This window comes from Vanacampus margaritifer, chromosome 3 (genome assembly GCF_051991255.1).
Source record: "Vanacampus margaritifer isolate UIUO_Vmar chromosome 3, RoL_Vmar_1.0, whole genome shotgun sequence".
Taxonomy (NCBI): domain Eukaryota; kingdom Metazoa; phylum Chordata; class Actinopteri; order Syngnathiformes; family Syngnathidae; genus Vanacampus; species Vanacampus margaritifer.
The window spans coordinates 8991856-9014118 of NC_135434.1; the positions used below are offsets into that span (position 1 = coordinate 8991856).

The window sequence follows — 22263 nt, forward strand, 5'->3', positions numbered from 1 at the left end:
TAAAATATACAACAAGACTTCACAATGGCATTTGACAAACAGTTTTATTCCCTGTGGTAAGAAAAGTTGCACAGTCGACACGCCGGGGACGTCAACATTACTGACTCGTTGCAGTGGCTTGTGGGAAACAACTCTGTACGTCCATGACGCCGCCATTTTGGAGCGGTACTTGCTGCAGTTTTTCTTCACACTACAGTATTTCAAAACAAAATAACGGTATGCCTCATTACTGTGCTGCGTCGAAATGCGCGAATAGGCGTTCGACGGAGACAAAAGCCAAATGAATCATATTTCATAAGAAAGTACAATAAGTGGCAGGATATAAACGAAATTGACTTGCACTGTTGAGCGCAGAGCAACTCGAAGGATGTGACTTGACTTGTCAATTTACTGCATTCTGCATGCATGTGCAAAGTGAACTAACACTAATATCCATGTAGGTTTTGTTGTCGTTTGCGGTAGGCGGTGTTTTCTTCTAATAACTTTAAAAACGGAAAACACCCAGATTACATTGGAAGTTCCAACACGGTCACTGTTGTCAGATGGACCACAATTTGCGGAAACACGTAATCAAAACAAAGCGGAAGTAAACACTTGTGGGAAATCTCATTCGTCACATCCGGCCCCATCTTTACCCGGACACAACATGCTTCATCAACATGGTTATTTCTGTGGTTGCCAAACGCTATCCCGCGTGGATTTCGTAACGGAGCCACACTAAATAAACACCGAATAACGCTTTTACAAGCCTGACTCTATGGATGGTATGAAACGAAAATGCCCGACTCGTGTGCAGCATGGGGATGTACAAATCGTCGCACAGCGCAAAGCAAATCTCAGGGAATTACCTTTCACAAGTGAGACTGACTGAACGAGCCTTCAGGCTCAAATATGAAGCGCAAACTAGCGTGTCACTAACGTTAGAATACCAATCGACGAACACTTAATTTGTCATATTTGCAGGTTTCCAAAAGAGAAAGCATTGAGGAAGCAGTGGGAAGCGGCATCAAGGATGAAAAGTTTCTCCGCCAACAAGTCATCAGTCCTGTGCAGCGAGCACTTCAAACCCGAGGACATTGACGCCACTGGCCAGACTGTCAGGATTCGGATGGGAGCCAGACCGTCTGTCTTCAGCTTCAAGTCTCGTTTCCAAAAAGTGGGTCTTGAAGACTAGACTTGTTGGGAATTTATGATCATTGAGGGACTGTCTAATTCACTCTTTTGATGTTGGTATGGATTGTGTTCGATAGTAGGATAGCCATCCAACCAAACATTTTATACATAGGCCTATCAGTGAAAAAATGCTTTCCACAAATTAGATTATTGAAGTTTGTTTACTTAGCAGTAAATTAATTTCTGCCTTTATTATTTAAAGATCTTTTTTTTTTTTACAAACTGCATGTTTTTTCTCTCCTCATCAGCAAGTGTTTACCAGAAGAACACTAACCTCCAAGAAAGCCCGAAAGTCAGTGGCATCTGTTGCTTCAAGGAATGTGCCACAGATTGAACCACCACCAGCATCCGCGCCTCCTCCTGATGTAAGTACAATATTTTTGTAAACACATAAACGCACTCACGCCGGAGCGGATGTCGGACACAAGTCACACCCTGACACTTTAGTGTAGCCAACTGGCACACAGATACTAAAATACACACAGTATTTGAGGGTTCACTGGAATGCACTTTTTCCATGGCTGAAAAGCTAACAAGCATCATATGACAGTCACGCACGACGTCCGTGTCATTGGCTTTACCCGCTTTCTGAAACGAGTCACATTCACAGGCCGAAGTATGAAAATCTTTTATGAGGGAATGCTGCACCTAACGTCAGAAAATTGAATTACAGTGGGTGGAATTTCAGAGATGGGATGTAATCTGTTCTGTCATGTTTAGTTTGATCATCATTTTCCCCCATAAAATTCCGATTTACCATTTAAAAACAAAAAAAAAACACAGTGGATCCATATTTCAATGGACAGAAGCACATTTCCAAATGTGCATCTATTTACCTGTTGTGAATTACTTGAAAGTTCACCTTAATTTACATTTTCAGTATAAACTTCGAACGTTGGCCTAAGAAGCCTGTGCTGCTTTATTTCAAATTATTTTGAAAATTGCAGGCATCAAAATACAATTTGTACCAAAACATAGGCCTAACATGTTTGAACAGTTTACTGGATATTTAGGTAAGTTATTGGTGTTGTTTGTTTTTAAATGTGAACTGTTTTAAGGGTTTATATGTGTTTAAAAAGCACTTTGTATTTCTGTGTTTGTGTGAGTACACTTATTGATAATGTTCATGCATTGTAGTTTATTTAGGATCAAAATGGTGTCATTTATGGTATTGACAGATTTTTTTTTTCCCATGTGGAAAACATACAGTAACATTTTATTTACGAAACCACAAATAAATGTGAAAAGGAAATAAGGTCCAGTCCTTTGTCCCAAGAAATCCCTTGCAACCGGACCCCTCCAAATTTTAATTGAAGACCCCTATTCTAGGACCACCGCTATGCACTGCCTGTGCCTCCCGCCGATGTAAAAGCCCAACTGATTGCAGCCTTAGCGAGGGTGGAGAGTCCCGAGCACCAGCTGAGGAACATGAAGAAAAGAGAACGTCGAGCCAAGGACACGGTGTTTGGTCTTTTGGAGGATTTAAGGGAGACGAACCTCATCAAACGAAGACCTCAGAGAGAAGCTGGAATCACATTCGGGTGAAGTGACCAATGATCGGGGGGTTTTTTTTCATTTTTTGTTAGGCCTCCTACAATGGATTTGGGCACTGCGGGTTACTACACTAAAGACCAGAGGGAGTTTGCCCCCAATCTCCACTTGCATGATCCAAAAGCTTACAACTACCTGAGAAAGACTCTCCATCTCCAATTACAGCACCCGCACACTCTTCAAAGGTATTTAAAATCCACTTTGAGAAACTCCTTAAAATAAATCTAAAATAATAATAATAAAAAAAAGGTGGATGATCTATGGAGATGTCAAGCCTGGACTTGATTCAATGTCGGAAAGACGTTCCAAAGAAGAGGCTGAGGATGAATATGAGACCCTTGCTGACCCAGAGACCGACATTCAGCACAACTCTATTGCTCAAAATATTATAGTATGTTTAAAAGATACTTCCCTATCAGAAGACGACACAGAAGTATCATAAACTTGCAGTATTTTTTATTTTTGTCGTTTACAAGACGGACCTCTAAAATGTACATAGACTGTTAGTAAGATTATAAATGTTAAGTGCAGTTTCTTATTGGATTTTGTACCACAGAATTAAAGGGAATCTTGATTTTTAAAAAAAACTCGTGCCTTGGCTTTTCCTTTGCTTTTGAACACATTTTCCGGCGGTTGCTCAGTGGCTTGGGTAACGACCAATCACGGCGCACCTGTTTTCTGAAGCTGAGCTGTGATTGGTCGTTACTTGAGCAACTATGTCATTTTCAATTTCAGTTTTTATTTTAATTTTTACAGAAATAGCAGGATAATTTATGCCCTCTACCCCCCTAAAAAAATAAAATAAAATAAAATTTGCAAATATAATAGGTGACTTTGCGAATGCCATACATGCTGGAATCCACTGTATACAGTTGCTGCAAACTACAACCATAATAATAACCATACTGTTGAATGAATACCTCCCTATCAGCGTTTAAACTGAGCATTACTGCCTTTTGTAAAGACGATGCGAATGTGCAGGTGTACCTATTGTTGCGGCCCGTGAGCTTGCCTCATCAGTTGAAGGCCTTGACTCAGGAAGTGCTGACCTCAGTCATGAAATGGCCCAAACCACCCAGACGTGTTACTCACCACAACACAGGGACGCCTTGGATGAGGAATGCGACCGCTAACTCCTTGTGGAGGGGGGAAAAGCCTCTCCATCCCACCTAAGACGAACAAAAGCTCCCGATTATTTTCTAGGTTCAGACATTTCACAGTCTGCTTCACATTACTGTAACAGGGGGCTTTTGTGGGGGTCCGTTTGAGTAATTTCTGTAGGAGTGATACAGTTGTTCAATAAGAACATTTCAGGGAAATATATTCTGTTTCATACTGAGTTTTAAAATTTTTTTTTTACTTTAGTTGGCTACATAAGAGGGACAAATTATGAGGAACAGTTACAGCATCTACATCGCAGTTCTGTCTGATTATGTTGAGCGTATATAGGATGTTTTTGCTCTTGCTGAATGTTGGATTTGTTGTTTTTTTGTCATTGTTTATGGGCAGGAAGGAAGAGGGCAAGAGATGAACACAAGAAGATTTGTGACCATATTTGTAATTTAAAATCGGTGATGCTGCCCCAACACTTTACTTAAGCACCCTAAGCGGCTTTGTTGCAAAAATAAGCAACAATCCCCCTTTAACTAGTTTCCCATCAGAAAAAGAAAAAAACACAGCGAGTGGAATGAGGTAACATTAGTCAGGAACTGCAGTTCACCCCCAAATAAACTTAATGTTGTATGTGTTTGTGCTGAATTTATCTCTTGTTTGACATTTCGGGGGTGGGGGGGGTGGCAGTTTATGCTTTCATACTGTCAGAAATAAGATATGGGGAAACCGTAGAGGTCCATTTATGTCCTAATTAGGCCTGTCAGGCGATTACATTTTTTAATTGTAATTAATCACATGACTTCACTTGTTAACTAACGATTAATCACAAATTTTATATCCGTTCTAAATTTACAATATTTTTTTTTTCTAGGTTTTCATACTCTTGTTAGCAAAAGTGGAAAAAAAATGTTAAACTAATAGAAATAGTTACAATTTTTGTATTTTGAATTTTTGACGTCTATAGCCGTCAATGGCAATTAATGAGTTAAAGTCCAAAATCATACGCATTGGCAATATAAAAATGATAAGAATAATATGCATGTATAAAATATAAATCAACTCAAGCTGTCTTCAAAATCAAAACATTTCATTTCATTTAAAATATTCATTTTTTTTTATTACTACTTCTTTCTCTGGGTAATTTCAAAACGTCACGAAAAGCCTACTAGAACATCTGAACTTCATTTGGGGTTAGGCACTTTACATACTGGCAGGAGTTTGAATGTGATTAGTTAACTGTGAACACGGCCACATGTCAGTTAAATGGGTGCGAACATTTGTGCAACCACATGATCTCAGTTGGTTATTTTTACTTCCATGTTCTGACACATTGACATATGGATAAATGATGCATTATACTCTGCTAATTTGTTGTTGTTGTTGTTGTTATTATTATTATCAGTAGTAGTAGTTATTTGACTGAATGTGTGCAGCTGTACCAGTAGTGCTAACAATAAGCGTCATGACGCGTAGCTGTGAGTCTGAGGATCGTCCAGCTGCAAGTTGAGGCAGGGTTGGAGCCCGTGAACCAATTGCTCCATCTCCACATTGCTCCTCCGAGAAGGAAAGCAGACACCGGCTCTAGTAGAAGAACACTCCTCCGTCCCTCCCTCCCTCTCTCTCTCCCTCCCTCCTTTCTCACAAGAGCCTCAGCTTTCTCCTTCCTCGTGCAGCCTCACTCGTTCCCCTGATGAGGCAGGACGCACTCCTCCTCCTGAGCCCCCTCCGTGTCATGAGAAAGTCAGTATAGCCGCCCCCCGTGGACTGCTTTTCCACAGCTTGGGAGTTTGGTTCCATGAAATAATGCCATGGTTGCAAGAGTGCACGGTTCTTCTGCCGCTGCTGCTGCTGCAGCACTTTGTTTTCTTCCTGGCAGCCGGCCATGAAGACTTGAACTTCTCTCTTTTTGCAGGACAAGGTCAGTGTGCTGCTCATTCACACCTCAACTCAATATGCCTTTAAGTAAGCCCTGCACTCAGTGAGCACTAAGTGCCTGAGGGGCATGGGAGGACGCTGCTCCACCAAATCCAGGTGTTTTGCCTTTAAGCTATTTTTTCATATTAATACAGAGTAGCGATTTAATCCTGCCCTTTTGATGAAATAATTACAGATACGTGAGGAAGTTGTCATTTCCTTGTGCTGTATTTGCAAGTCTAGAATGTTCTACTAGGAGCTACCGGGTAACACTTCAAAACATAAACAACAAATATGGCTGACGACCATCACATCTTTACTGATTATTTTGATTTTGAAGATACGACCTACCCATGTGTGTTAAAACCAATAAATGGAAAACTGGAAAAATAAACAAACTCTGAATATCGACCAATGGTCTAACCTCCTCATAAATCACATTTTAATGGAAAAAATATCTGCCTCAAATAAAAACCAAATATCAAAATTTATAGAAACATGGTCTACGTATATAGAATTTTTTAACCTAATTCTGGTTACTTAATTTTGTCTGTTAGCGAGAGCCACTATATCGTGATAACTTACATTGATGTTTCTGCATTTGGCAATTTATTATTATATTATATTATTAGTATGGGATTTTTTTTTAATGGGCTTCAGGTGAACTGATGAATACACGCACGCACATACAAATACTCACCCACATACAAAAAAAAAATATATATATATATATGTGTGTGTGTATATATATGTATATATATTTAAAAAATAAAAATAAATAAAATAAAATAAAAAAAAGATAAAAAACATTTTTTTATTTATTTATTTTTTTAAAAAGGAGAGCAATGATGATGTCAAATCGAATGAACAATACTGAAAAAAAAAACAATGAATGCACAAATACAGTAAATGACAGTATTGGTATTTAGCAAAGTATTTTGTATTTGCCAGCCTAGAATAGAGTGCATCTGGGTTATTATTATTATTATTATTATAAAGTATTACATTCTTAAAAGGGAAGTCAACCATAATATGTTATATGTGACCTCACTAGTCTCAACATGACATGACGGCCATTTTGCCACTTGCTGTCAACTGATGATGACATCGCAGTTATTCAGGGCTCAGGAAACAAGCCAATCGCAGCTCACCTGTTTTCTGAAGCTGAGCTATGATTGGTTCTTACCTAAGTGGCAAAATGGCCGCCTTCTGATAGTGATAAAAACTGGTTGGATTTGGCTGCTTAACTCGTATCCCACCAACGCAATATTTACCAAAATACCAAATTTAAACAAGTGGGGATGCATAGAACATGATTGTCAAGAATTTTTGGCGGCCTCCAGCTGCGTGGTAGGGCGGAACGCTGGGGAGGGAAGGAGGGGCCGGCGACGGTGTGTTGCATTCAAATTGGGAGCAGGTGAAATGGAGCAGAGAGAATTGATATCCCCCCGCTCCGATCCACCTGCTTCCCTGAAAAGTGATTGTGTGTGGTGCATAAAAAAAAAAAAAAAAAAGAATTTTTGAGGGGGTTGACTTCCCCTATCAAAATATATTTTTTTCCATACTAATAATAATCTCATCTGACACTTCTACTATCCACCTTTCAACTATCCAGTTGATGCGCCTCAGCCAGGGTCCGTCATCCATCCAGTGAGAACCGACGCTGACGGCGAGTTCATCTCCCACTCTCTGTCTCACCACTCTAAAAATGGGCGAGTCAGGCGCGACCTCAGTGCGGTGGGGCCGGTTTACTACAAGCTCAACTACACCGGACGCGCTTTGATGCTCAACTTGACAGAAAACCATAAGCTGCTTTCGAGCGACTACGTCCTGGAGAGGCGCAACGGAAGCGCCAACCGGACGGAAAGTCGGCGGACGCCTGAGGGGTCGTCCTGCCACCTTCTCGGCACCGTGGAGGTCTCGGGTGTGAAAGGGACTGCTGCCATCAGCGCATGTAATGGACTGGTAAGAACACACGACATTGTTGTTCTTGGAAAGATTTTTATTTTTGGCCGGCATGGTGTGCTAGTGGTTAGCACATCTGCCTCGCAGTTCATGGATGGATGGCCATTCAGTTCATTTTCTGTTGTCGTTCACAGTATTTTCCCATGTTTTGTGATCTTCTAAAAAGAGGGGTAGAATTAGCTTTAGTTCTCTCTTACGCGGTAAAGGCTCCGAATATCATCTGACAGTGTCTTGTCTGTTAGTTTGCCCTTCAAAGACTTCCCGACGTTGTTTGCAGAGCGGCCGCTCGGCAGACTCGCTGACGACTGCTGCTGCTCCTCATCAGCTGACCATGAGACCCTTTCCCGCCTTCTTAGTCTCGCTTTCCCCGTCTTACATCGCTGTCGCCGTAGCCCGTAATACTGCTACCATTTTAGTTTGTTGTCCCCTGAGGGATGGCTTGAGTTGGAGCATGTTTTATGAGTTTGGACAGCTAAGGTTGACACAAGGAGGTGTAGGTTATAAGGGTCATGCGTCCATCCTTCTGTTCTGTTAACGTTACTTGTACAACTTGACCTGCATCAAGGGGAAGTAAAGTAAAAAAAAATATGTTCTATGCGCCCCCGCTAGTATGAACACAGTATTCTGAATAATATTAACGTTTGTAGAATATGAATTCAGCAGCAACATCCACGTTTTTATCCATCTCAGAGGGCGGCCATTTTGCCACCTGCTGTCGATTGAAAATGGCATCACAATGCCTAAGGTCTTGTGAACGTCACATGACCAAACCCCAGAAAACAAGTGAAGGTGGTTACCGTCATGTTGAAGCGGCTAAGCAAAATGGCCACTCCGGAGATTGCAAATCAACAGCTGTGTATCCTCACGTTACAGTGGCGAATTGGAAATAGTACCAAGGATGTGACGGGATGGCACACTTGGTTCTGTTTCTGCGTATTTGATTGTGTCACAGCAACAAGTGTTCTGCTGTGTTAGCGGGGCTTACGTCGTCTCTCCCCGCCGAGCCTCACTTGCTACATCTGACTACCGAGCCAAGTTAATGACAGACGGTCCCACCGCGGCGTTATTTACAACTGACCCACTTTAGACGCTCCCCGGTAGTCCAGCCCAGATACGTGTCACTCAAATTTCATATCTTGATGGAATTCCAGTGTTTTTTTTTTTAATCCCCCTCCTCCAAACTCCAGGGAATCCATTCTGATATATTATCCAGAATTTTTGCTGTGGTAGAAAGTTTACAGTTGTTAAAAAACCCCAGAGAGTCCACTTTATAGGCAGATGTGGGGTGGAAACCTTTCCAGCTGTGGCCCCAGGAACCAAAAGTAACATTGCTTTGACTTAAGTGTGGTACGCGCTTCCCGATATTTAACATCTTAAATGATTTTCAAAATGTCAGATACCCCACACACGACTGAAGCAAGAAAATCAGCAACAAAGCACACCACACATATAACGTTATTTCCCCGACACTCGTGATTCTTCTTCTCCAAATCGAATGTCTGTCGCAGTACCAAGACTGACCTGTGAGAGGCAGCGCAAGCATCGAGACTGCCGAAAAATAAAAAGAAGAAATAAAAGAAGCTAGGTTAACTGTTATATTTTCTGGTAACTACAGTAATCTCCTAGGTTGGCAAGCCACGCCCACTTTCTTGAAAAAGACAGGCGTCCATAGACAGCGATTCGGCACCAAGCGAAAACAGGCCGGCCAGTCAAATTCGTCTATTTGCGTGACGTCGTCTTCGCTTACGCTGTTCGAATATCAAAACAGAGTGAGTCATGACACCATGAAACTTCAAGTTTTTCCCGCAACAACGACATAAGTCATTAGTAGCCATGTTGGATTTTTACTCCGTCTATGCCCCCCCCCCAAAAAAAAGCTTCAACAAGTCACTTTTCTGACGTCATATCCGCTCTTCGCTCATTGGTCTGTTAGCTCTGGTTTGCCCCGCCTTAGAAATGAAACTCTCCAGCAAAGCCGTGAGTGAGTCTGGATTTCCAGGCTAGTAATCTCCCACGATAATGCGATTTAATTTTGAGAGTTAAACTTAAAAAAAAAAAAAAGTTTTTACTTTGACTTAATTCACGTCAAGTATTACAGCTGCATATTTACTACTATGAGGGCAACCTGAAGTTTGCTACACAGCATGTGAAAGAGACACATAGCTACTTAAAGTTTAAAATTTCAATAACTGAAATGCTCAAATTCAGCTTGATTGTCGGTTTGTGTATCCCACTTAATAGGCTATTTGTTAAAAGGAAAGAAAGAAACAGTAAAAAAAACCTTTTTGATAAATGAAATGTAGCAATTTCATAAACACAGATGTTGCCTGTTTCTCATTAGAAGAAGACAAAAAAGTCACAATTGAGCTCATCGCCATTATCGAGCGTGCGTGTGAATCAGGCACAACTGCTGAGTGGAAAAATCGCTGAAATTCAAGATTCTCCTTTCCCTAAGACATTCTTCATCGAAGCTTGGCCATTCCCTGAGGCACACCGCTAAACAAGAACGAACAAGTTCAGACCTATTATACTTTTTTTTTATTTTTTTGTCTTCTGACATGAAGATAAATGAGAAAATTTTTGACCCTCCAGAAAGGAATTCTCCCCTAATCGTCCACTCAGAAAGTTGAAAGGTGGTCATTGTATAATGAGCAACCCCCCTCCCCTTTACCTGTTTCCCACTAATGAGTTCGACAAGGTCACCAACAGCAGATACTTTATTCCGGTTGCACTGCAACCCACAGAAGCAGGAAAGCGCCGTAAAGCAGTTCCACATGGCCGTTGTATTTACAACACTGACCCATGTTATGCTAACCTCCCGTGGTCCCGGTACCTCATACAGAAAACACACTTCCTCCAGGTTACAGGGATTCAGAGGCTGGCCTCATTCTTTTCTTGTGTACGATTTTCATTTTTGCAGAAAACTGCCCAAATATTCAGGTAATGGCAAAAGCAATCAAACATCTTATTTTTTATTTGATAAGAGTAGAAGTACTGATTCAACTCCTGTAGTGAAACATAATTTTACTGCAAGTTATATATAATACGGCAGAAATGGTAAAATAATGGTTAGCACATCCGCCTCACTAACAAGTCTGAGTTTGGGGGTTTGAATCCGGGCTCTTGTCTTCCTGTGTGGAGCTGGCAAATTTTCCCTGTGCTTGTGTGACGGTTTCCTCCCACATTCCAGAATATGTTTCTTGAACCAACTAAAGACTAAATTGTCCATAAATGTGACTGTGAGTGTGACTACTTGTTTGTCTAAATGTGTGCTCTGTGATTGGCTGCCGACCAGTTCGGGGTATACCCACCTCTTGCTCAACGTCAGCTTCAGAAAATGGATGGGTGGATTTATACAATACCCGTTTTGATAACATGGCACACTCCCATTTATTACCTTACACAGTGCATGTACAGAGAAGGGAAAACAAATCATATTACTGTACCGGTACATGTTGAAAGTTGTTTAAGAGCTACTGTAGCAAACATTGGCTGGAGTTTTTTACGCTCCTAAAACGCGTTCCTGCAACTTTGCTGAAGTTGTGGAGTAACAAAAGATGTAATATTAGCTAATGCTGACAACTAAAAGAATATGCTTTACTTATGTTTTATTTAGATTAAACTAAGAATTTTTAAATGCCAGAAGATGGTGACTTTTTACTGGCACTAAATCAATCAATCAATCAGTCTCAACCACGGTTGACGTCTCTCTATTGATGTCTTTTTTACATCATAGTAGTGAATCGCAACACTTGTTAATTAATTATTCAAGAGTGACTCCATCTCATGAGATCAAAAACAATAGCGAAAGGTGGAAGTGTAAAACCGTATGCATTATGCATTTCCACTGAGACAACTTTAGAGACGACCTTCAAGATGCTACATGTCTCCTTGTCGAATTTTCTGACCTCTTTTCAAAGATTTAACTCGCGCAAGTATTTAATTCAAGTATTTTCGATTGGAACTAGTCTTTTTTTCCCCTTGATTGGCACTAGTAATTTTTTTCCCTAACGGTGTCACTTAAACAACTGTTGAAAAAGTAACAAGCTTATTTTGACAAAGGAAGGAATAGGAAGTATCGATATGTGTTTTCAGGGATTAGAGGTAAAAAGTCATCAGAAAAATACCTCATAAAAATACCTGAAACAAATACCTGAAAAATCTACTTAAAGCCATTGTAAAGTGAAATTAAATGTGCCTTGTAAATTTGACACAACACAGAGAAGCTTGGTAACAAATTTGAATGACTAATAAAATACTAAGTATTCTGTATAGTAAAATGAGGCTTGAAAAACATGTCATATCAGGCTTTTCTTCCAGCTTTGAACCCCGTGAATGCGCTGAAACCGCATTTGGTCAGCTGTCAATTTACTGCCAATTAAATGCTGCTAGTGCGCCCAAAAAAAAGATGATGTTTCTTCATTAAAGCTTGCATCTTTCTTGTGCCTTCTTTCCATGTTTGAGCCATGAAAATCAAACCTTAAAGCTTCCGGTGGCTGTAAATATATAACTCCGGTAGCTAACGACCCGCAAGCTAGCTGCTAGTATGCTTACAAGCATACAAGCATACAAGCTAGCTGGCTAGCTAGGCTTTTCTTCCAGCTTTGAACCCCGTGAATGCGCTGAAACCGCATTTGGTCAACTGTCAATTTACTGCCAATTAAATGCTGCTAGTGCGCCCCAAAAAAAGAAGATGTTTCTTCATATAAGCTTGCATCTTTCTTGTGCCTTCTTTCCATGTTTGAGCCATGAAAATCAAACCTTAAAGCTTCCGGTGGCTGTAAATATTTAACTCCGGTAGCTAACGACCAGCAAGCTAGCTGCTAGCATGCTTACAAGCATACAAGCATACAAGCTAGCTGGCTAGCTAGGCTTTTCTTCCAGCTTTGAACCCCGTGAATGCGCTGAAACCGCATTTGGTCAGCTGTCAGTTTACTGCCAATTAAATGCTGCTAGTGCGCCCAAAAAAAAGAAGATGTTTCTTCATATAAGCTTGCATCTTTCTTGTGCCTTCTTTCCATGTTTGAGCCATGAAAATCAAACCTTAAAGCTTCCGGTGGCTGTAAATATATAACTCCGGTAGCTAACGACCCGCAAGCTAGCTGCTAGTATGCTTACAAGCATACAAGCATACAAGCTAGCTGGCTAGCTAGGCTTTTCTTCCAGCTTTGAACCCCGTGAATGCGCTGAAACCACATTTGGTCAACTGTCAATTTACTGCCAATTAAATGCTGCTAGTGCGCCCCAAAAAAAGAAGATGTTTCTTCATATAAGCTTGCATCTTTCTTGTGCCTTCTTTCCATGTTTGAGCCATGAAAATCAAACCTTAAAGCTTCCGGTGGCTGTAAATATTTAACTCCGGTAGCTAACGACCAGCAAGCTAGCTGCTAGTATGCTTACAAGCATACAAGCATACAAGCTAGCTGCTAGCTTTAGTTTAGTAAAAATAAGTCGCAATTTTGCCAAATAACCACTAACATGAACAAAGGCACTCAAGTTCTTAAATAGTGAAGGAGAGGGGACTTTGTCTGATTCTGAATTGTACAATTGCACCTTTTAACCACACCAAAAATCTGGAAAACTGAAATACTTATACAGTATAATGCTACATCTCTACCATTCTTTGAATTCACTTTACTGTATACCAAAATATTTGCACAACGTTACTACCCATTCGCGGAGCTCAGGTAGTGTAAATGAAAGAGCGCGCAAGCCCAGACCTACATTCGCTTTGCAGATCATATGAATCACGCAGAGCAATGCATGTTTGGATGGGCCTCCCTGTGGAATTCCTACCCCGAACCGTCTGCACTCCACTACCTGCTTTGCTCTTTGCAAGTTAAACGCTGCACGTATATAGGAGATGGCACGGAGGTAAGACAGCAGCAAAACACCAAGAAACGTGCAAGGAACCTAGGTGCCCTTTTTCCTTCAGCATATTGGGTGTTTGTATGTGTTTTGTCTTGGGAGCTTTATCTGCTAACGTGAGAACGTGCTGACAAAAAAAAGAGTGTGTGAGAGTAGTGAAATCGGCTGCGAGTTGTGCACAAAGCCTCTGGGAAACGGCCGTCACTTCACTGGGGATGTATCCGCTTACATGCTTTGTGGATGAGTCCATCAACGCTTGTAGCCAAAGGCCATTCGCCAAAGCTTTTCCACCCTATTTGATTTCTTCTCACTTTGGGTGGGGACGCAAAATAAAAGGCATCTCCGTACAGTGGAGCCACCAACATCGAACATAAGTTTCTAATCCGCCCCAAAAAATGTTTCCATCCGTCCGTTCCGTTCCGTCTTCAATTTCACTTATCCAGGGTCGGGTCGCGGGGGCAGCAGCTTTAGCAGGGAAGCCCAGACTTCCCTCTCCATAGCCACTTCAGCCGGCTCATCCGACGGGATCCCAAGGCGTTCCCAGGCCAGCCGAGAGACGTAGTCTGTCCAGCGTGTCCTGGGAATGTTTCCATCATTTTTATTTATTTAAATAAGAAATAATGAAATCATGTTATAAACCTTACACATTTAATTCAGTGATTCTTTCACATGCCACTAGAGGGAGCCCCTGTACCACTAGTGATGCGCATACTAAAGTTTGAGAATAAGCTCTATGGGATAGGCATCATAACTAATTATTGTTTTAGGAATGCGTGAAATTGTTGACTAATCATGTCTTGTAACCACTGAGCATTGGAGCATTGTCTCAAAGTTTTTTTTGGGGAAAAATGCTGACTCTTTTTTTTTTTCTTCTTTTTTTTGTCACGTTAGCTCATTTTACAAAGTTCAGTGTAACAGGTGGGTTAACAAATTCCAAAGGGGGCTGCGTCTCCCCATATGAACTCTGTGAACTACCCCCCCTAAAGGAAAAATGATATCCACTGCACAATGTTGAATGAACATGTTTGGGGATTTTTTCTCCCCCCCCCTTACAAAAATGGTCAGGATGACCTAGAAATGAAAACTGTGCATAACCAAAGCACTGCAGGATGCAGCTCATGGCCTGATTTTTCACAGCTGCTTTTGGCTCCTCGCACACTGGAAAAACCGGCCAATCAGATGCAAGAAACAGCAAAACTGCATTGTCTGACAATGTCAATCAAAAGTGAGAATGATTCTCTTTATAAAGGCAGCATTGTTGCTACAACACTTCTATTGGATCATATTATATGCTCTCATTCAGCATTATTTGTCTGTCTTTCATGCAAGCGGCTTTAAAGACAGGGAGGAGTTCATCCCTGAATAGTTCAGGCTTGTTTAAACTTAACACACAAAACGCATACACCTGAACGTTCACACACAATCAATTTAATGAAGAGCGCCTTCAGCCCGGGCCAGAGGTGAAAAAGATTTCCAAGACAAAGTGTCAAGTCCACCCCTAAAGAAAAATATCCACAACCTTCTTTTGTGTGTCCGGAATACTTTGTTTTTCTGGAAGGCGCATCTATGAACTTTTGTGTGCTCGTATAAAAAAAAAAAAAAAAAAAAAGGAAAGTGCTTGAACACCAGTAAGAACTTGCATGGCATACTTGGCAAGACGTTTCTTTATTGCAGACAGAATGTGCCTGCGGGAAAAAAGGAGAAAGGGCGGGTTGTCTAATAGCTCACCTGATGAATGATGATGAAACTGACTGAGTGAGAAGCCACTTTTTTTTTTTTTTTTGCTGGTGCCTTGAGGCAGCGTTTAAACTTCTTGTTGTAAAACATGCATCATGTAACCAAGCTGTGTCAAAACAGTAAAAAAATAAATAAATAAATCAAATTACTCTGAATCACATATCAGCCTCATTGCACATGCATTTCTCCCCCCCCCCCTCCCACCAACAGAGAGGCTTCTTCTCCCTGCCTGAGGGACACTTTTTCATCGAGCCGCTCCCTAAATCTCAAAGTGATCCTGCAGGTTCCCCAGAACCACACATCATCTTCCCGAGGGTTGCCACGGTAACGCAGAGGGAAAAACGTAGCGCCGAGGGTAGACAGACGCCCAGCCCGTGCGGAGTAACAGGTATTTGTCGCATTGCCGATTCACACTCTTTTCACTTGTTTATAGAGGACAATGAGGGCCACAGTAAAAAGAGAAATTAATATTATGCTGCAAGAATAAAGTCGTAAATCAGTTTAAACCACAGGCAACAAAAGTGAGTACACACCTAAGTGAAAATGGGAGCCGTGCTGGCATAAATAGATGAACAAAAATAGATTTATTAAAGTAAAGAAATACTTTTAAGACGTGAATGAAGTGGAGTTGGATAATTTCTCACGGCATACTACGCTGTGTGTATGTGGCACGTGGATACAACACCAAAAAGAAATAACTCACCATTGTGTTGTCATATGGAGAGAAAAAGTTTTTTTTTAAGAATAAAAAGTTGTAATATTATTAGAATTTTTTTTTTTTATGTAGTATCTCTGTATGTACAAGTGTGTGATATATATATATATATATATATATATATATATATATATATATATATATATATATATATAATTATGAGGAAAAAAGTTAATTTTATGAGCATGGAATCGTGACTTATTTTGAATTTTATTAATTTTATTATGGTAATAAAGAACACTTTTTTTTTCTCTTGTAATTTTAGCTCTCTTTTTTTCCTTATGCCATAGCGATTTTCTTGGTATATAATTTTTCTTTTCACTGTTGCACTTGTACTTAATAGAACATGCAAATATAATTCAAAGGAGATGAGCAGTTTCATTCTTAATATTTTTTCCACATATTGCTATTGCAATGCTATTTTTTTGATGCATGCTGAAGATATAAAATGTCTACCCCACAACCCCCTCCCACCCTCGTCATATCACAACAATGTGGAATTTGAACAGGGCTGTCCAACAGTTTTCCCATCTTCGCCTCAGATGGCGACTCTGTGCAGCTGGAGAGGGAGGAGTGGGAGAGGGAGCACGGGCCGACGCAGCCTCGTTCCCGGCGCTCGGTCAGCAGGGAACGCTGGGTGGAGACCATGGTGGTGGCCGATTCCAAGCTCATCGAATATCACGGCAGCGACAATGTGGAGTCCTACATCTTCACCATCATGAACATGGTGAGACTTGTTTTAAGTTTCAATGTCACTTTTTCGTCTTCTTTTTCTTGCTACACTATAAACTAGTCCGTGTACAGCTTTTATACTGTACATTTACGGTCCCCTCAAAAGCGCAACACACAGCCATTAATGTTTAAATGGCTGGCAACAAAAGTGACTGCACCCCTATGTGAAACTGTCCAAATTGGGTCCCTTTAGCGATTCTCTCTCCCCGGTGTCATGTGACTCGTTAGTGTTACAAGGCCCAGGTATGAATGGAGAGCAGGAATGTTATATTTGTTGTTATTGTTCGAACACTCTCATCAATGAATTTCAACGAGACTCGTTAGCGTAATTCGTTATCGGATTGAATGCCCATCAACTGTCATTTGGACGTCCCACAAGTTGAATGACCGGGCGCTTTTCAACTAGCCTAACTGATCACGTAATGAACATTTTTCACAAATAGGCAGATAACAATAGCTCTACCCGGTTATTTCATTTTTCACTTGATGGCAGTTACTCAACTATTTTAAAGCTTTCAATATTATTTCCCCTTGAAATGTATGTTGGTAAGGTGGCGGGTATCTTCCACGACGCTAGCATTGGGAACGCTATCCATGTCCTCTTGGTTCGTCTGATTCTACTACAAGGAGAAGAGGTAAAAACACTGATGGGGTCTTTTCTTGTTTTAAATCAAATTTATTTCCTGTTATGTAATTTGAATTAGGCATATATATATTGATTGACTTGAATTCATTGATAATGTATCCGAACCTATTTTGACGCCATATGTCATATTGATTATTTTATTTATCATAATTTAAGCGGCTGTTTTAATGATATTTCCGACCACGCAGAAAGGCCTTAAAATCGTCCACCACGCGGACACCACTCTGTCCAGCTTCTGTGCCTGGCAGAAGAACTTAAATCCACAGAGTGACACGCATCCCGCGCATCACGACCTGGCTGTGTTGGTCACCAGGCAAGGAATGCAAACACACAATATGGTTTGAGAATGAAGTTTGTTATAAGAGTCAAATGTTCCAAATGTCTTGTTGTTTGGGCTCCCAGGAAGGACATCTGCGCAGGAATGAATCAACCTTGCGAGACCTTAGGTCTGTCTCACCTCTCTGGGATGTGCCAACCGCACCGCAGCTGCAACATCAACGAGGATTCGGGCTTGCCGGTGGCATTCACGATTGCCCACGAGATGGGCCATAGGTGCGTGCGTGTGTGTGTGTGTGTGTGTCGTGGACATAGTTCAGGGCATTTGAAGGACTATGAAGCCATAACATTGTGCGATGGTTGTCCCAAAGACGGTTCCTTCAAATGCAGCTTTCTTTTCTTATTTGTTGGAGGATGCTGTCCTGTGTGGCCACTCATATCCCATCAGTTCTAATCTACAGTATAGTCTCTATATTAAACTCCACAGGACCCTTTTTAGTGGTGTCAAAATAAAAGGACTATAGAATTGACCAATCACGTTCAAACTCATTAAATGGGAGTCAAAAAACACCTGCCTTAACAAAAAATAAAAAATAAACATTTAAGCTGTTTTAGTAGGATTTTCCTGACATTTCAGTCACATCTTACAGGAATCAGGGCACAAATGAACTTCAGAGGAATTAAATATACAGTACAGTGTAACACACACACACAATGAAGGCAGTCATCACCAGGGTTATTATAGTTTTGGAATTTTCATTTCAGTTAGTTTTTATTTCATTTTGTTTTTAAAATTTAGTTAGTGTTCAGGATTGTTCTATTAGGTTTTTTTTTTTTTAATGCTTAGTTTTAGTTTGTTAGTTTTTTGAATGTGTATTACTTGTGCTCAATATTTAATACACACCATGGTAAAATGAAAAAAAGTAACACATCTCTTACCTAGCGTTCCATTTCGGCTGAGTTAAATGAAAAAGCTAGCGAGCCAAGCCATTGGAGCCAAAAGTCAAGCAGGCAAATTTGGCGCCAAGGAGCGACATCATCCGAAGGTGCTTTTCTATTGGCTGCTGCTAGATGACATCACTTCTGTCCGACACACTTTCAAAAATAAATATACTTAAAATCATCCCCAAAGGCTCATGTATTTAATTAATTACAAAAGACTAAAACAAAGGACATTTTCACTTTAATTATATTTAGTTTTAGTTAATTTTGTTAACATAAAATGTAGTTTCAGTTACTTTTCGTTTTTTAAAAAGCGTTTTTGTTTTTATTTTATTTCGTTAACATTTTTTTAATTTTTTTATTTATTTTAGTTTTAGTTTTTTCGTTAGTTTTTGTTAACTAACTCCGTGGTGAAAATATGTGACGTGACAGTGACATGACCTTGAATTTGAGGTCCTTCCAAAATTGATGAAAAGAAGAAAAGAAAACTGGTCATGGATGTTACAAGAGGCCAAAAGCAACATTGATTTTATATATTTATTTATTTTGATTTATATTTTATTTGATTGTATTTTATCGCACATATCACTTCTCATCACATAAAGTGAAACAGAATCATGCTTTTGGGGATGTTTTTTTTCCAGCTGGAATTGGGTGGGGCCTTACAGTTTGAGCCGTTCCAATTAGTACAAAATCTTCAAAGCAAAAAATATATTAAAAAATTGTCAGGAAAAGCCAACTCGAACAGCTGAAACTAACCTGGGGTTAATCAGATGTACTTTAATGGTGGCAGGTGTGTAATGTCTCCTATTTAAAATGAGTTTGAATATTTTATTTGATTGTATTTTATCGCACATATCACTTCTCATCACATAAAGTGAAACAGAATCATGCTTTTGGGGATGTTTTTTTTCCAGCTGGAATTGGGTGGGGCCTTACAGTTTGAGCCGTTCCAATAAGTACAAAATCTTCAAAGCAAAAAATATATTAAAAAATTGTCAGGAAAAGCCAACTAGAACAGCTGAAACTAACCTGGGGTTAATCAGATGTACTTTAATGGTGGCAGGTGTGTAATGTCTCCTATTTAAAATGAGTTTGAATGTTGATGGAAGGTTTTTCACAAAAAAAACTGCCACTTAACCAGGGGTGTGTAGACTTTATATATCCACTGTATACTTGTATACAGTTGATAATGAAACCCAGTCTGAATCTGGAATTCACGTTGTATTAGACACAAATACCTAATACTGTACCTAATAAGGCATTTGTCAGAGAATAGAAGATCAAATGAAGTGAACTTGGATTGAAATGAGCAGTTTAGGTCTGGCAGCATGACAGCATACAATACGAGCGAATGAAAAGAATTCCCGTAAAAGTACAGTTGTTCTTCTTGTCGGCTATGCTTGAGCGCAGCTTTGGAATCCATCACGACGGCCAAGGGAACGACTGCGAGGTGGGAGGGAGGCACCCCTTCATCATGTCCAGACAGCTGATGTATGACAGTTCACCTCTCACTTGGTCGTCCTGCTCCAAGGACTACATCACACGCTTCCTCGAGTGAGCCCCCCATTCATATTCAGTCTTGTCTTTCCAAGCAAAAGCCCTCAACTTAGTTGGCTTCTTCTTAGGTCCTTCAGGGATTATTGTTCTATGTCCTAACTTTTGAAGTCAAGTCAATTTATGGTCTTTGAGGTATATTTTACAGTAAACCCTTGTATTGTCCTCAAATTTAAAACCCTTTGGATATCTTCATGGCAAAAATGTACACATGCAAAGATTCTACTATAAAATGATTATACCATCCAACCACACTGTAAAATCAGTCGGGTCAAAAATAACCCAATTTTGGCACAAAAAAGAATAAAAGGACCGATCCACTACTCGGGTCAATTTGAGTTGCTTTGCACAAAACAACAAGAAGTGGATCAGTCCATTTTTTGCCGAAATTAGGTTAAAAAAAACACAACAACAGCAACAACACAAAAGAAAAAGAAAAAAACAGCCACTCCACTACTCAGGTCAATTTGACCCATCTTCTGATTTACTTTGCACAAAACCCCTCAAAATTGGTCATTTTGTACAATGAATGAATGAACAAAATTGGCTCCTTTTGAACAAAAACAAATAAACAGGATAACTTACTTTGGACAAATTGACCCAAGTAGTGGACCAGTGCATTATTGACCCAAATTGGGTTATTTCTGACCCAAATGTTTTTAAATTTGGGTTATTTCTGACCCATCGATTTTCAGTTTGAGTCAAAAATGGAACAATTAACACTATTTAGATCAATTTGACCCAATTTTCAGTGTTGTTTTGAACAAAACCCCATAAAATTGGATTATTTTGAACTATTTTTTACAAAACGACACAATTTTGGGGCGTTGTTTATGCCTAGAAAATTAGGTCAAATTGACCCAGGTAGTGGATTGGTCTATTTTTTTACCCAAATTGGGTTACTGTTTTTAGAGTGCATCTAATAGCCTAACCCCTTATCTTCCAGTACATCAATATTTTTGTATGCTTTTTTTTTCTCCATGAATCATATGAAGCCTTTTTACGTCATATTGTCTTCTCTGTCAGTCGTGGTTGGGGTTTCTGTCTGGACGATCGTCCTTCCAAAAGAGACCTCACCACCCCTTTGGCACGCCTTGGTGTTCGCTACACAACGCACCACCAGTGTCAGCTACAGTACGGGCCCAACGCCACCTACTGCCACGAGGTGGAAGTAAGTAACCACAGTGAGATCAATTTTTAAAAGTGAATCATATACTGTTAAGTGAGAGACACTACATTTGGTGCCAGGGCTTTGACTGACTTAATCTACTTTTTAGTAAAAACAGTGTATTGCATCACAGTTATAGAAATCATCAATACTATCCAAAAATGCAACCATCTGATGCAGTTCAGAATCAATATTTATCCAATAACATGACAAAAGCATTAATTTAGGCTGTATTGTAAATGTAGTTCAGTGCCTCTGATAGGCAATGAGTGAAGGCCTTGATGGTCCCGACCACCCACCACTGAGTCTAATTGCTGCTGATTTATGTCAATATTTAGAACATTTGCCAGATTCTTTGGTGCTCGGTGAACGGCTCCTGTCGCTCCAAACTGGACTCGCCCATTGACGGGACTCGTTGTGGGCCAGAGAAGGTAGAAGTGCAAACACCTTCAGGATGTTTCCGGCTTGTATTTGTCCCCTCATAACCAAGTGTCATGTGCTTTCACCTCAGTGGTGTATCTCTGGAGAGTGTGTGATTGTGGGCAAGCTGCCCGAGACGGTGAATGGAGGCTGGGGACAATGGACGACTTGGTCTCATTGCTCCAGGACTTGTGGGACTGGAGTTCAGTCAGCGGAGCGAGAATGTGACAACCCCAAGTAAGATGGTATTTTACGTCTATGTTTATAATTCAAAATGTGCACACTATGAAATAATCGGACTCTTCCCTTAAGGCCGGAATTTGGGGGGAAGTACTGCACGGGGGAGAGGAAGCGTTATCGGACATGTAACACAAGACCCTGCCAGAACGATAGCCCCACCTTTAGAGAGATGCTGTGCAGCGAGTTTGACACTGTGCCCTACCACAATGAGCTCTACAAGTGGATTCCTGTGGCTAACCCCTGTGA

General features: G+C 40.4%; 2 protein-coding genes across 4 annotated transcripts in view; both read left to right on the forward strand.

Annotated features, from left to right (window-relative positions):
- The first annotated feature begins 618 nt into the window (after positions 1-618).
- On the forward strand, positions 619-3300 carry LOC144048937 (THAP domain-containing protein 6). Of its 2 annotated transcripts, XR_013293455.1 has the most exons (5): positions 619-857; positions 964-1156; positions 1422-1538; positions 2503-2909; positions 2974-3300. XR_013293455.1 is itself a non-coding variant. In XM_077561438.1 (4 exons), exons 1-4 carry the CDS (start codon positions 778-780, stop codon positions 2716-2718), a joined length of 606 nt encoding a protein of 201 aa, XP_077417564.1. In that variant the 5' UTR covers positions 619-777; the 3' UTR covers positions 2719-3300. The 2 variants fall into 2 exon arrangements, 1 of the variants encoding a protein (XP_077417564.1); XM_077561438.1 differs by having other exon boundaries at positions 2503-3300.
- A 2237-nt stretch (positions 3301-5537) lies between these two features.
- The window catches only part of LOC144048935 (A disintegrin and metalloproteinase with thrombospondin motifs 12-like), a 28040-nt gene continuing 11314 nt past the window's right edge, over positions 5538-22263 (forward strand). The window contains exons 1-12 of one of the 2 annotated variants that reach the window (XM_077561434.1): positions 5538-5755; positions 7367-7716; positions 15532-15709; positions 16579-16763; positions 17320-17403; positions 17603-17727; positions 17817-17966; positions 20046-20189; positions 21216-21360; positions 21696-21788; positions 21869-22014; positions 22090-22259. In XM_077561434.1, coding sequence (XP_077417560.1) covers positions 5641-5755; positions 7367-7716; positions 15532-15709; positions 16579-16763; positions 17320-17403; positions 17603-17727; positions 17817-17966; positions 20046-20189; positions 21216-21360; positions 21696-21788; positions 21869-22014; positions 22090-22259 — 1885 coding nt within the window. In that variant the 5' untranslated portion in view covers positions 5538-5640. The other variant, XM_077561435.1, reaches the window with a different exon arrangement.